Source organism: Vipera berus (assembly GCF_964194415.1).
Source record: "Vipera berus genome assembly, chromosome: 2".
NCBI classification, from domain to species: domain Eukaryota; kingdom Metazoa; phylum Chordata; class Lepidosauria; order Squamata; family Viperidae; genus Vipera; species Vipera berus.
The window spans coordinates 70016366-70032036 of record NC_138203.1 but is presented as its reverse complement, the minus strand read 5'-3'; the positions used below and the strand labels follow the sequence as shown (position 1 = coordinate 70032036).

The 15671-nt window shown below is 39.3% G+C and overlaps 1 protein-coding gene across 2 annotated transcripts in view; it reads right to left on the bottom strand.

Annotated features, from left to right (window-relative positions):
- The window catches only part of ALDH1A1 (aldehyde dehydrogenase 1 family member A1), a 52569-nt gene extending 39188 nt beyond the window's left edge, over positions 1–13381 (bottom strand). The window contains exons 1-2 of one of the 2 annotated variants that reach the window (XM_081320303.1): positions 13287–13381; positions 10758–10831 (exon numbers count right to left, since the gene is read on the bottom strand). In XM_081320303.1, coding sequence (XP_081176429.1) covers positions 10758–10817 — 60 coding nt within the window. In that variant the 5' untranslated portion in view covers positions 10818–10831; positions 13287–13381. Of the gene's footprint in view, positions 1–10757; positions 10924–13286 lie in introns of those variants that run through there. The other variant, XM_081320302.1, reaches the window with a different exon arrangement.
- Between the last annotated feature and the right edge of the window lie 2290 nt (positions 13382–15671).

Below are 15671 nucleotides of genomic sequence, written 5' to 3'. Positions count from 1 at the left end.
TCGCTCCCAGCTGGCCAGCGCCTCTGCTCCTGACTTTATGGAGCAGAGCCAGGCGTCTGCGACCACCCCTGCCTGAAGGAAGGACTATGGAATAAAAAGAGCAAGCAGAGCGGTACAAGAGGAAAAGGTGAAGAGGACTATTTTATTCTACTCTCGAGCTTGATGGATTTTTTAAACTCTAAGTGAAAGTGCGTCACAATCGAAAGTAAAAGATGGCGGCTAAACCTCCCCCTAAAACTCTTAGGAGTGCTGGAACTTCCCCGGTGCAACAATCATCATTGCAGGCATTACATCCTCCTGATGTAGTGACATCGAAGGACTTACGAGATGCTCTGGATAAACTTTTGGAATCAATTAATCAATCAATGGATGATAAATTTGCAAAGATGGAGGAGAAATTGGAGAAATTGGAGGAGAGAATAGAAGAGAGGATGGAACAGAAGTTCAGCGTGATGAAGGTAGACATTTTGTCTTCAGTGTATAAAGTGGCTGAATGTGTGGAAGATTTGGATGAAAAAGTCAAAGATTTGACTCAAAAGAATGCTATATTAGAAGCAAAAGTATTGGAGAATGAAGATTTAAGAGACAAAATGGATAGAGAATTGAGTCTTGCTCAATATTTCCAGATGCAGTTTGCCATTAGAATTAGAGGTTTAAAGGAGAATATTAAGGAAGATTTAAAGCAGCTGGTTTCTGAGGCTCTCGAAGTGGTATTGAATCAGCCAGCATCTGAAATAAAAGGAGGCATGGATAAAGTGTATCGTGTGAACTCATGGATTGCTAGACAGAGAAAGCTGCCTAGAGATGTGGTGGTTTATTTTGCAAAAAGTGAAATTAGAGATGAAGTTATACAAGCTGCCTATGATACTAAAGTCGTGATTGCTGATCAAGAAGTTCTGGTTCTAAAAGAAATTCCTCCAAAGATTTTAAGGAGAAGGAAGGATTTTACATTTCTGGTGCAAGAGCTCAAGCAACGAGATATAAGGTTCAGATGGGAGATTCCAGCTGGGTTGATGGTGATGTATGAAGGTAAAAGGTACCGTTTGGTTACTGTGATGCAAGCGCGTGATTTTTACAATAATGTTTTAAAAGCAACCCCATTAACACTTCTGGAAGCTGCAAAGGGATCTGGAGAAGGAGAATATCAAGAGGCTGAAGATGGACAGATAGAGGAGAATGGTGCTGCAGGAGATCAAGTTATAACACTTTTGGATGATCCCAGAGAACAGAGGGTGACACGTGCTGCTTTAAAACGATCAAAAAAGATAAAAGAACAAGATCAGCAGAAGTCTATGGAACTTTCACAACGTACTTACAGCCAAGTAGTGGGAGGTGGGAAAAGATTTGGATGAGGAATGTAAAATTTATATAAGTTTGAAATCTAAGAGAGAATTTTTACAAAATGTTTTATAGATGGTATTTAGACTTTAAAAAGCTAAGCATGTATCTGAATTATTAGCCTAAATGTTGGAGGTGCGGTGATAAAGACGTAATATATTTTCATATTTTCATATATGGTAGACCTGCAAAAAGGTTAAGGCTTTTTGGATAAAAATTTGATGGAATATACTAAGTTGATGTTGAATTTAATTACGGCAGCAAGACTTTTGATAGGATAGTACTGGAAAGAGGAACTGCCGACCATAGAAGAGTGGATTTTAAAGGTTTCCGACTTGGTCGAAATGGTGAAGATTTCGGCCTATTTGAAAGATTACTCGCAGGAACGCTATATTATGGAAGGGAGAAAATGGCTTGAGTTTATTCAGAATAAGTATAGGGTTAAGAAGTTTTATATTTGAATAAGTCTTCTTTCTTCTTTCTTTATTTTTTTTTTCTATATTGGGTTTTTTTTATATATATTTATGTATATTTAATATTACTAAGGTTTGTTTTATCCTATATAAGCTAGAGAGTGATAGATTTTAGAGTTTATGGTTGTTAGTATATGGTTGTTCATGATTGTTTTTTTTATATATACCTTGTACTTAGCTCTGGGAAGTCGGGGGGGGAGGGGGGGAGGGGGGAGAGGAAGGGGGGGAGGGAGAAGGGGGGGAGGGGGGATTTTTTAAGGGAAAAATTGTATGTTAAAACTTTTTAATAAAAAAAAGAGAAACGTTATGCAGAAAGGAGATGATCCTACAACTGATTATTTTTTCCAACAATCAAAACAGAAGTGCAAACCATGTGAGACTTATTAGACTAAGTTAAAGATAAAATCATGCATAAAATGATTTGTAAACAAATCACAGATTTCTCAGCAATTGGATAAAACCCAAGTAATTTTCTTTTCCATCATTATAAAGTATTTCATATAGTAAGTCATGTTTGATTGGACTTGCCTGACGTTTATTTCCATCTTACCTATTGTTTTATTACACCAAGTTCAAAGAACAGAATTGGCACTGATCAATGGGAAAGATAATAAGACAACTGTAATCTTCCAACTGTTCTACTTCAAACACTAAATAGAGATTTGGTAAATATATCAACCACATAAGGGAGAAGGGCAGTATACAAATCAAATAAATAAATAAATAAATAAACAGGAATTTCCTGTAGTAACCACGCTAGCTTTAGAATCTCCAAGCTGGAACTCACGAAACACCCTGTGTTACTATCTGCTACTCTAATATAAATGAATTTACTTGGTGGGAAAATACATACATTTAAACCCCATGACCTGAATATCTTGTCCTGAAAGTAAATTACAAATCTTCATGAAAGATCAATTTATAAGGCAATTACCAGGGAACTTTCATGCCCTTCTTTAACATGTGAGAAAATTACTATTCCCTTCAATTTTCATTCCCTGATACTTCTTTTCATATAGATAAGGTTCTGCTCAGCTTATCTACATTTTCAACCCAACTTTTCTGAAATGACACTGAAGTTGGCAACCTGATATCCCCTCTCCTTGAGTATTTCTTTTCATATAGATAAGGTTCTGCTCAGCTTATCTACATTTTCAACCCAACTTTTCTGAAATGACACTGAAGTTGGCAACCTGATATCCCCTCTCCTTGAGTATTTCGAATATTTATATCATTTCTGATGAATGCCTCTTGGATTGTTGGAAACTGTGTGCCCCAAAGTCTGGAGGTATCCAGGCTGCTTGTCTCCATACTAAGCCAACAAAAGTGTGCTTTTTGTGAAATTGTTCCAGATTCTTTAAGATGTTTTGTTGCTCATCCAAGAAGCTTCTTCTTGAATGAGAAGTGAAATGTCTTAAAGAAAAATCAGAAAGTCCGATTGCCTTTAAAATAAAAGCACTTTTGGGACAACCATGATCTGGAAGAATGAGAATCTCCATAGATGCTCTGTTTCATCTAGTTTTCCTGATTAGGGCTATTTCCAGAAAGAAACTTCCTTAGCTTTTATAGCTTCTCAGTCACAGCCAGAGACCTTGACTGGTCTGAATATCCTCACTTCATTCACTTCTGGAAAGGCAAGTGCACATCTCTTCTTTTGAAAGGTGGGAGACAGAACAAATAAGGTAGCAAGAATATCAACAGCTGTGCTACACCTGTCTGAACTGGCCCTTATACAATGAGGTGTCCTCTACAGTGTTTATTTTGCTAATTGTGGTTTTGGTTTCTTTCTGCAGCTTCATGAAACGTGGATATTCTTTTATGTAGTGTGTGAGTCATTGACGTTGGATTTGGGGAAAAATATTTAAGAAGAACTTTAGGCTAAACTATTTAGCTATATAAAAGTTTTTATTCCAGATGGGTGGTTTTAAAAATATTCAATATGACTTATACCAAGGCATTTTATCCTCTTTGATGGTTTACCTGTTCCTTTCTTGAGGCCACAGTTACGTACAGTACACCACAGGTCTTCTGGCTCCCATTGGTTAAGCTGATGTGATGTCACAGAAAGAAATTCTAGTAGACATTTCGCTTTGAAAAACTGCTTAGTATAAGGTTTCTGTTTGCAGGGACATAGAGATTCCTTTTTGGGCTATTGGTGGCAGCTGACTTTTGCAAAGCAGTGCTGGAACCACCCTTCAAAAAGCCAAAGGGACCACAAGTTTTAATCATATATCAATATTAAATATCTTCAAATGGATCAAACATATTTTAACTGTGATTAATTTGCTGATAATTTCATTAATAAGCAAATAATCGTATAATATTACTTTTCTTTCCCAGTTTGTCTGTAATGGATGACTTCATCATTCAAAGCATAGGGATATCCGTATGCGTGAACTCACATTCTCAATGACCCTTTTTATCCTAAAGCTGACTTCCCATAAAGAGGTCAAGTAATGTGATGATGATGATGATGATAACGTTATCCATCCAGTCATGTATGACTCTTCTCTGAAATGGTAGGGTTTCCTACCTGAACAGGGGGTTGGACTAGAAGACCTCCAAAGTCATTCTATTCTATTCTATTCTATTCTATTCTATTCTATTCTATTCTATTCTATTCTATTCTATTCTATTCTATTCTATTCTATTCTATTCTATTCTATTCTATTCTATTCTATTCTATTCTATTCTATTCTATTCTATTCTGTATTTTTATTGCATTTTATTGCCCTGTACACCGCCCTGAGTCCTTCGGGAGAAGGGCGGTATAGAAATTAAATTAATAAATAAAATAACTATTCTATTCTATTCTATTCTATTCTATTCTATTCTATTCTATTCTATTCTATTCTATTCTATTCTATTCTATTCTATTCTATTCTATTCTATTCTATTCTATTCTATTCTATTCTATTCTATTCTATTCCCATTCCCATTCTTATTCATCAAGCCTATCCACATCTTCTGCTCTTGCCCTACAATAATATGTGGGAATAATGTCGGAAGACAGGAGGAAGAGCCACAGCCTAGACAATAGTCCCATAAATGAACTCTTGAGTTTTGATGAAGGTTTGGAGTGGAGAAACCCTCTCGAGTTTTGGGAAAAGTAAGGCAGGGGTAAGATATTTTCAGATGTGAAAGTTCCTGTATCACAACCTTACAACAAAGAAAGTGTTAGTACTTATGGTTAATGTTTCTTGCCTGGCATTACTAGGTAGGCCAGAGAGGAAGCACAGCCAGATGAACTAATTCTACTTTATTGTAAAGCTACATTAAGAGAATCTTGCAAGTCGTAAAGTACAATTCTACCATTGTCCCTTTTATAGCCCCCAAAGTAGGGAGGGTGTTTTCCGAGCCTCTTGCTTTGCTCAAATTCCTGCTGTGGTCTCATCTAACTTTTATCTGATCATTCCCTTGGCTAGTTTCGTTGCCTTGCCTCCCAAGGTCATTGTCACATACCATTATAGGGGTTAGGTGATACAGCAAAGTACACAGCCACTATATAGCTGAGATGCATTTTGCTTCAATAAGTATACAAATGCATAACTTGCATTGCCATACTCTATTAGAATATAACACAAATGTATGTAAAGAAGATAACATGAAAACTGAGTAGAAAGGAAAGTGACAGGATTGCTATTGTTTATTACCTAAGAAAAAAGATTGGATAATATTAAGCTAAAGCCCATGCATCTTTGACACTTTTGAACAGCTAATAAAACAGCTAATACTTCTATTTGTGTTGTGCATTTCATGCTTATCTAATTAATGTGTTTTTGTTACTTTCAATTTAGCTTCACAAAGGGTGACAAAGAAGTGCATTTTTTCCCTTTCTGTGCATAGTTACAGATTGTGCAGTGTGCCGTGTGAAGCTATGAATGCATTTGCAGAAGCTCTGAAACCTGAATACAAAGTAAAGTTATGTAAGATTGGAGGCATTTCTTAAACTGAAAATTCAAAAAGGTTTTCATAGGATGTATGGAGCAGTGGGCTAATGCCTCCTTAAGTAACACCAGCTGCCTGCAATTAGTGCAGGTTCGCATCCCACCAGGCTCAAGGTTGACTCAGCCTTCCATCCTTCCGAGGTAGGTAAAATGAGGACCCAGATTGTTGGGGGCAATTAAGCTGACTTTGTAATAATGCCGCTTGGGGTGTGTGTGAAAGCCCTAATAAGCAGGCATATACATAGAATGAAGGCTACTGCTAAGCTTGTAAGCCGCCCTGAGTCTTCGGAGAAGGGCGGGATATAAATGGAATTAAAAAAAAATAATCATTGCTAAAGTTCAAGCCACAACGAGTAAAATATTTACTAGGGGAGAGATGTCTTATCAGCTCTTTTGAGCACCTTGCACATTTGTGCATAAAAAGGCCCAATGTTCTTGAGGTTTTTGATTGATCTTTGGTATAAATTTGAGGCATGGAAGGAATGCAGGACAAAAATAATTTTTATTAATTACATGCGCTGGTGAAATCAGTGGAAATAATTGATGGGGATTTAAATTAAATTCTACTGATTTCATCAATACTACATCTAAGACAATTTATATTAGATTGAGTTGTTAGTGTCCATCTGCTAGTTGTTAAAAATGTGAAGGTGTAGTGTGGGTTTCTTGCAGAAGAGTCATTTTCTCTTCATGAAAGCATCAGGTGCCTATCGCTTGTGTATTAAAGATTCACCTCCTGCAAGTGGCCAATCAGTACTTCAGTTCAACTGAAAAAGGGAAGAGATAAAGTGTAAAAATGATTTGCAGTTCCGCACATCTGTTCAGCCGTTTTGCACCTATACTCAGGCCACAAAAACTGAAACTGATCTCAGAGAGAAAGACTAGATCAGGGGTAGGCAACCTTGGCTCTTTTATGACTTGTGGACTTCAATACCCAGAATTCCTGAGCCAGCTAGGTAGGTTGGCCTACCCCTGGACTAGATAAAGTGGCTGAACACCACTTGGCACAGAATGCAGCCGCGAGAGTTGTGTTGGGAGTTTCCCGATACTCCCATGTTACACCTCTGCTCCGTGAGCTGCATTGGTTGCCAGTTGTCTTCTGGGTGAGATTCAAGGTACTAGTAATGGTGTTTAAAGCCCTACATGGCAGGGGTCCGGAGTACCTTAGGGAACACCTGCTGCCGGCGTCAACTTCCCTCCGCCCTGTGCGTTCCCACAGAGAGGGACTCCTCAGGGTGCCACCGGTCAGAGAATGTAGATTGGTGGCCCCCAGGGGGAGATCTTTCTCTGTGGGCGCCCCGGAGCTATGGAACCAGTTACCGGTTGAGCTCCGGACGGCACCCGATCTTCGCTCCTTTCGCCGCGATCTGAAAACATACCTGTTCGTACAAGCCGGCCTGGCCTGAGGGGGGATTGGTGGGGTTTTTTATTATCATTTTATTGGGGTTTTTATTAATGTACCAACTGTTTTTATGGGCATGTATTTAATTATCTTTTAATTTTTGTAACTCTGTGTTTTATTCTTGCCCTGTACACCGCCCTGAGTCCTTCGGGAGAAGGGCGGTATAGAAATATTAATAAATTAAATTAAATTATTTCAAAAACAAGTTTCTGGCACAGTTTTAGACTGTGATCCTTGGAACAATTGCTCTTAAGATTTACTTTTGGGTAAACATGTAAACAGATTCAGTAACATTGCTTCTGTGTGTGCATTAGTTTTTCAGCTATAAAATAACATTCTTGAGGAAAGTGATTGTTTTCAGACTCTACTATCATATAGGTATATAGATTGCAACCCCTATGCTCTCCATCCAGTTCATGGTTGTTCTAAGTGACGATGGAAATTATGATCCAGCACATCTGGACAGTAAAGGTAAAGTTTCCCCTGCACATGTGTGCTAGTCGTTTCCAACTCTAGTGGCCGGTGCTCATCTCCATTTCAAAGCTGAAGAGCCAGCGCTTGTCCGAGGACGTCTCCGTGGTCATGTGGCCAGCATGACTAGACGCCAAAGGTGCACAGAACGCTATTACCTTCCCACCGTAGTGGTCCCTATTTTTCTACTTGCATTTTTATGTGCTTTTGAACTGCTAGGTTGGCAGAAGCTGGGATGAGTAACAGGCGCTCACTCTGCTACGTGGCACTCGGGATTCGACCTGCCAAACTGCCAACTTTCTGATCGACAAGCTCAGCGTCCCAACCCACTGAGCTCAGTAGTTGATATCAAATGCTACATAACTATAACAATATGCAGACTGACCTTTTGAGAGATGTTTTTGCCTTATCAGTGCCAGTGCAAATAAAATAAGAGTACAGCTGAAGTCTTGGGTCCATCATATATTATCTTTTTATAGCTGTCAAATTGTATCAGGTCAAATAATTACTTTAAAATTCCTTGCACTAAAAAAAGTGAAATAACATTAGCATACTCTAAGAAATCCTATGGAGATCAATCATCAGAGTAGACTTCAGAATGTTCTTATATTCAAAAAATAAAATCATCCCCTTCTATTTGATCAATTGTAGGATTCAAGTATTTTCCTGCCACGTTATGCACATCATTTGGTCAAGGAAAAACCTTGTTAAATATTACCAAATACATTAACAAACTTTTCACAAACTAAAATAACTAAGATGAGCTAGGACTGGCTTTAAGGTAGAGAGGCTGCCATAATTTCATATTAATGAACAAATAGGTCAGTTCCCTTTTTTCCCCAGTTGCTTCAACGTGTCATGATTTGATTCTTAAACTGGCTTTCTTGGCTTTGTGAACGATTATATAATTGAGACACATTCCAGCCAAAGTTAAAGTTTTTGTGGGAGTGTTAAGTCTGGATTTAATTTTCTACCACTAAAATCACTTGGATTTTAGAGTGCTTAACTTTGGCTTAAATATACATTCCTGACTTGAGATAGTCAGGAATGTATCAAATGCAGAGTTGTCTACACCTTGCTTTCTAGCTTAATATGCAGTAAAATTGTCACATAACCTTTTCTCCAGATGAAGTTAAATAATCAAGCCTCATTTACAAGCATGTGCACATGCATGCAGTACTGGAAATCCTGACGTGTCTAGATGGGAGCATTGGTTTCCTTCCAAGATGCTTACATACCCATGCTCAATAAAAATACAAAGAGACAAATAATAAGCCTCATGATGAGCCCGTGCAAGAATCTGAACTTGGAAGAGCAAAATGTACGTCAGAGAGTGCACCTGCCAGAAATTCTCTGAATTGCTTTTAGCCCTTGAAATCTGGATTTCTGTAGAGCCATCCTTCTGGATAAGAAAGCTGTCTTTCACTATTTTTCCCCACCCCTCCAGACTCACCTAAAGGTCTGCCAGCTACCGGCTAAAGTTCAGAGGTATTTTGCAGCAAGTGGTCTTGTGCAAGAAAAACGGGGGGGGGGGGGGGGAGAGAACTGGTTGAAAAGTTGATCAAAATAATATATCATGTTTCCTCTTACCTATTTCTGCATGAACAGAGAAAGAATTTACTAGATACTTTTGCTTGCAAGGCAGACTTGTTTATAGCAAGATGCTTGACTGGATATGCAAGCTTGTCTTCAAAGACATATGAAGAATCTGAAGCAGCATTAATTTCCTCAAGAATTTCTTCCTTTTCCTAGGACACTGAGATCACATTGTTTTTCAAAACCTACTTCACTCTTAAGTCCTGTGAATGTTGAAAGTCCTTTCTTCTGACTGGATATAGAAAAGATTGCACCACACTATAACAGAAACCCATTCACCTTCATCCAAGTCCATCTGTATTTTATGCATTCAGTATTATTAAGCAGCAGACTGGGAAGCACATTGCAATTTACATTGCCACTGACAATATAGATAGGACGAGTGCAAAAGGTTATCATAAACCTGTACTACAAATTGGAATACACCATAGTTGTCACACTCTTTGGGGAAAAAGTTTCTGAGCATTAATATTCTTCTACTGGAATGAAACAACTACATAATACGTTCTGGTGTATGCAGCATAAGTAAAATCCTTATGCAATATTATAAATCTATCTCACATCCAGAGGGATGCCACTGAATTACTCCCCTGGCTTAAATTCAGACTTCATAGCTCAACCGGTTTGTGGATCATGTTGCCAAGTGTCATAGATAAGCTTCTTCAGCTTGACTGCAGTGGACTTAGCCAAACTTCATGTTTTCAGGCCCAATTAGCTCCACTTGAAGTAACATTCTGAATCTGAGCTTATCTGAGAAGAGTGAATTGTTTTCCACTTCATGTAGCACTAGAGTACAAATCTACCTACCTCTAAGTTTTCCAGTTTTAACTGGGTGAAGGATAATTGATTACTTATTTGAATGCCATGGTTTTGTAATTCTGTGGACAGAGGCTGCTTTCAGCTTCGATGCACTTATTGTCCAGCTATATCTATATTCTTGATCATTGATTTTGATGAAAATTATTTTTTCCAAATCTCTCTCTTAACCCTCAGCTTAATGGACAGCTGTGGGATCATGGATATAATTTCTACACCGTTTATTGTAAAAAAAAACACCTTACTGAATTTTTACCACTGCACTTACAGCTATGTTTATTCCCTCCAACCTTTCACAACCCCCATTTAAAGTTCTAGTGAGACCCAGTGAGATTTATTGGATGTAAATATGCAGAAGTTAAGTTCAGCAGGACACAATTCCAAGAATTTACATGTAGTTTTGCACCTGTATTTAACATCAAACGTTGTAGTTCATATAAATGCAGTTTCAACCTTGTTTCACTTCTCCGCAATACCTTCTGGAGCTAGAGAATGATTCAAGAGCTCTACCAACAGGCCAATGGATGACAGAGGAGAACACAGGAATAAATGTGTTGAAATGCGCAGAGCTAAGGACAAGGCTAAATATATAAAGGGATAAATCCACAACTCACTTTAGATCTGAAGCAGAAAAAAACAATGGCAGCAAGAACAAGGACATTCACAACTTGGGGATCATGATTTAAATAGTTAAACAAAATAAACAGAACTAACCTTAGTATGTTTAATCTTCAGGTCACTGAGGGGTGCAGGCAAAGTCTTTGCAGTTGACATGGTTTGAGCGTTTCCTGCAACACAGGTGAAAAGCAGGCTTTAGAAAAGTTTGCTGATACCGGTATTTGCCCTGACTGAGTACTTAGGTTTAATTGTGCCTTTTTTTATCTGAGAGGCTATAGTATATTTGCATGGAAGACTATGATTGGATGATCCACCACATAGCAAAGTGTGTGTGTGTGTGTGTGTGAGGGGGAAGTACAAAGAAAGTGTAACACTTAAGAAAGCAGGCACTGTGCTCAGGGGCAAAAGTCTACATGAGTTATGGCAAATAATCAGAACCTTTCCCCCCTTAGAACAGAAGTCTATGTTCTAATCCAAAGCATTCAGTTGCAAAGGTCTGAAGTAATTTGAAAATGCATGTGTTTTTATTTTATCTTCTGTGCTTTCTTCTAACAGAGGTATGACAGAAGAATGTAGTTCCTTTTTTGTTTTGTTTTTTTGCAGAAATTGCAGAGATGAGAACACTGGGCCATTTAAAAAAAAGGAGTATCCCATAGGAGCATAGCTGACTCAGGAATTCTGGGAGTTGAAGTCCATGAGTCATAAAAGAGCCGAGGTTGCCTACCCCTGCCATAGGGGAACAACAAAAATCCTCCAAGAGCCAACTCTCTCAGCCTGCGGGAATAAAACCAGCATTTTTGCGGCACCTTGAAAATAACTGGATTTTTCTAGGATAATGTTTCTCAACTTGAACAACTTTAGGGTGTGTGGGACTTGCAACTCTCAGAATTCCCCAGACAGCACACTTGGCTGGGGAATTCTGGGAGTGTGAAGCCCACTCCTCTCAAAAGTTTTTGAGGTTAAAAAAGACTATTCTGTGGAACTAAAAATTTTGTGGATCGAAACCTACATTTGAGGTACAGGTAAATAGGCTTGCATGTTTGTGTGCATTTTTACAGCAGCTCCATGGATTGTTTTGGAGGGAGAACCAATAAATTCAGAGGATTTAATTTCTGCTGAGTAAAATCCATTATGGTTATCTGAATTGTAGTTTGTGGGTGACAATTCCACACACTTTTCTGGCATGAAAGAGAAGTGGTTTGTCACTTTGTCCTAGTACAGGGGTAGGCAACCTCGGCTCTTTTATGACTCATGGACTTCAACTCCCAGAATTCCTGAGTCAGCACAGCTGACTCAGGAATTCTGGGAGTTGAAGTCCATGAATCATAAAAGAGCCGAGGTTGCCTACCCCTGTCCTAGTAAGACAGTTGTATTCTAGCCTGCAGCCCTGGACTTCCAGATGTCCTCATTTAAGTCCTAACTATGTTTGGCTTTCTAGATCAGCCAAAGGCAATGTGGGGTTGGCTAGCTGACTGGAGAATTCTGGGAGTTGAAGTCTATACATCTTAAAGCTCCAAAAGAAAAAAAACCCACCAAAAACATAACAGCAAATCCTATCTCCTAATAAGAGTGTCCATATTTAAATGTTAAATAAAAAACCACAGCAAATACAGTATCCCCTCTCCCAAAAAAGAAGATTAATGTAGAAAAGGATGTACTGAGAACAAACGTCTGCCTGGGGAAAAAAATAACAGCTCCATTAGTAAATTGTATATGGGGAATTTCTTTTCCTTTCCCTTCCCTTTCCTTCATGCTCCCCTCCTCCCATAACACACACTTCTAAGGAGCTAACTCCAGGCAGTGTAGTGCGGCAACTTGAAATATTATCAAGACTTTATATATTTAGCCTTGTCCTTAGCTCTGTACATTTCAACACAAGGATGCCTGGCCCAAAGTTATTTGACTTATGATACAACTGGCTTACAGATTCTTTCTTAAACATTTGGTCTTTATACTATAGATTGTGTTAAAATAGTCCCAATATTAACTGATCAGGAGTCAGTCCAACTTCTAGTAGGGTTGTTGTTGTTATTTTAAGACAGCCAGGAAAGACAGAAATAATGGGAAATCTCCCTCCCTTCTGCAAACTACCATCATGTATTTTGGAATCCAATCACTTAGTGTGGGCAAAGAAATCTTAATTTTGCCTGAATAGATGAATTATACAGAGCAGATATTAACACAGAACAGTTAATTTCAAATTTAAGTAGCTTTATGTGGAATTAGTATCTATCTGAAGGCTGCTTAATTAGTAATGGGCCTTGCTGTGTAGTCAATGCTTTCTCATTAATGTTTCCATCAAAGTTAATATATGGAATAGTAGTGTCTGCTCTATGAATTGACTGTGAAATATAAAGTCAACTAGATTTTATTTTGCCAACAACTTTATTGTGCTAGCAAATGTCGCAATCGTTTCCCAAACAAATGGAAAGACAATTTTTTTTAATCCCATTTATATCCCGCCCTTCTCCGAAGACTCAGGGCGGCTTACAATTTAAAGCACAAATCAATGTGCTTAGCAATAGCCTTCATTCTATGTATATGCCTGCTTATATGCCCCACCAAGCAGCATTATTACAAAGTCAGCTTATTGCCCCCAACAATCTGGGTCCTCATTTTACCTACCTCGGAAGGATGGAAGGCTGAGTCAACCTCGAGCCTGGTGGGATGCGAACCTGCACTAATTGCAGGCAGCTGGTGTTACTTAAGGAGGCATTAGCCCACTGCTCCACCAAGGCAGATACAGGTAGAAAGGTAGATACATCTACATGTGCTTGAAATGAATGGAATGAATGGAATGTGAAAAAATTATTGTGGACTCAAATTCTATTGACTTTAAAGTCACTTAGGTGCCTCTTTTCTTGATTTGTGCCAATGGATACAATCCAAAGCATACAAAATGTTGTTAAAACATGTCATGGGAAAGGCTTTATGCCTAATTGCATACATGGTGTTCACATACATTCTTTTGCTTGTGGAAAAGAACAGGGAAGCCTCTGTAAAGCCAGATAGATGCAACTCTACAGAAATAATCAGATTACTGTTAGTATCATTATTTCAGACTGTTGGGTGCTAGAATTAGATAGTAATTGCAATGATTGGAAACTGCTTTTCAAGCCTCAAGGTATATGAGACACTTTTTGCGTTTCTGCAATATTTTACAGGTAGTCCCCACCTTACGACCACAATTGATCCCAAAATTTCTCTGGCTAAGCGAGACAGTTGTTAAGTTGGAAGACTCTTGCCCTATATTATGTGGTCACTAAGTGTGGACACCAACCGGATGACACCTAATGAAATCATGGTTAATTATATATTTATGCATGCAGCTCTCTACTCTGTTCATCACACAAAATTCCATTTAAATTAAGAACAATTAAAAACTATTCAACATATAGTAAAGCTGATTTCAGAAAACAATCCAGATTATACAAATAACCCAAAGAGGTTATGCAAATTAAAATGGCCAAATTAAAAGACCACAACAGTCTAAATTAGGTTTCAGGTGGACTACTTTATGATGGACATTTTAAACTAAAAGATGATGCAGAATGGGCCTTCTCATTGGTAATTAAAAAAAACCTCACAACCTATTTCCAATAAGGAATTCTTACACAGTAATAAGTGTTTACCAGAAGATCTTAGGCAAACTGGTATGGGAAAAAGTGTTTTTTCAAATATTTGTGGGGGCCGAGCCCCAGAGGTGGGAAGGCCTGGGGCCTTTCTTGGCCTTTGGGCAATACCTGGAGGAGAGGTGTGGTCAGGGCCACTTAAACAGGAGGGCGGGTTGCTTCCAGGATGACTTCGATCCCCTCCAGCTGTCCAAGCTGCCCAGGGAGGGGAAAGTAGGCTTCACTCTGTGGGGCGGTGGGGCTCCCTGCTCCGCCACTGGCCTTTGGGGGGGGCAGATGTGGGACTGGCCCTGGGTTTACTCTATGGGAAAATGTTTAGTCAAACCACCATCTGCCACTTTGAAGCTTTGCAACTCAGCTTCAAGAACATGTGTAAGCTGAAGCCTCTCCTTCAGCATTGGCTTCAAGAGGCTGACGGCAATGAGAATTTGTAGGAGCAGTTGTTCTCCATGGAGTCGGCCCTGATCCAGGCCCGGAAACGCAAGCGCACCAGCATTGAGAACAGCGTGCAGGGTTCACTCGAGTCATACTTTCTGAGCTGCCCCAAACCCAACCTGCAGGAGATTTCACAGATTGCTGATGACCTCTGCCTGGAGAAGGATGTAGTACGCGTCTGGTTTTGCACCCGCCGCCAGAAGGGCAAGCACAACCCAGGAGCTGGGTCTCGGGATGAGTGCGATGGTCCTACTGTCCCCCAAGCATGTCCCCATGGGCCACTCCAAGCTCCGCCCCATGGGCTTGGTCCCGTCCATCACCAACTGCCTCCACCGCCCCAGGGCTACAACACAACCACCTTTGCTACCGTTTACATGCCCCAGTTCCATGAAGGAGATGTTTTTATCACTCCCATCCTGACCCCGGCTGTAATGGGCCACCTAATGCATTCCACCTGAGGAGCCCGTCTAGCCAACCTTGGCGTCTTTAATTTTTAATCTTAGGGAGGTCCTCTAGCCATCTTCTTTCTATTTCTTAGATTTGTTATCCTTTAGGAAAGGAAGAGGCCAAAGGTTAGGCTTCTGTCCCTCTTTCTTTTTTTACATTCAGGGATGCAGAAGTTCTTGGCGAACTTCTTTTCTAGTCAGTTTTTTTAAAAAAGATTTTTACAATGATTTCCTATATATTTTGAAAAAAGCAACAGCTGCTTCTGAAAGTGGCTCTCATTCCCAGCCATTTTTGTCTCCTCAGGATCCGTATCAGCTGGTCTTTATTAGTTTGATGTGCACATGTTGACCCAGCCCAAATCCAGATGCTTCAGTCTTCAAGGACCAAGTAGATTTTGGGGGAATGGACCATAACTGGATAGCATTGACCACTTTTAATTAATGCATGTTGAGATGGTATGGCTTATAAAGGCTTCAGAGTGGGCTTTGTTCTCATA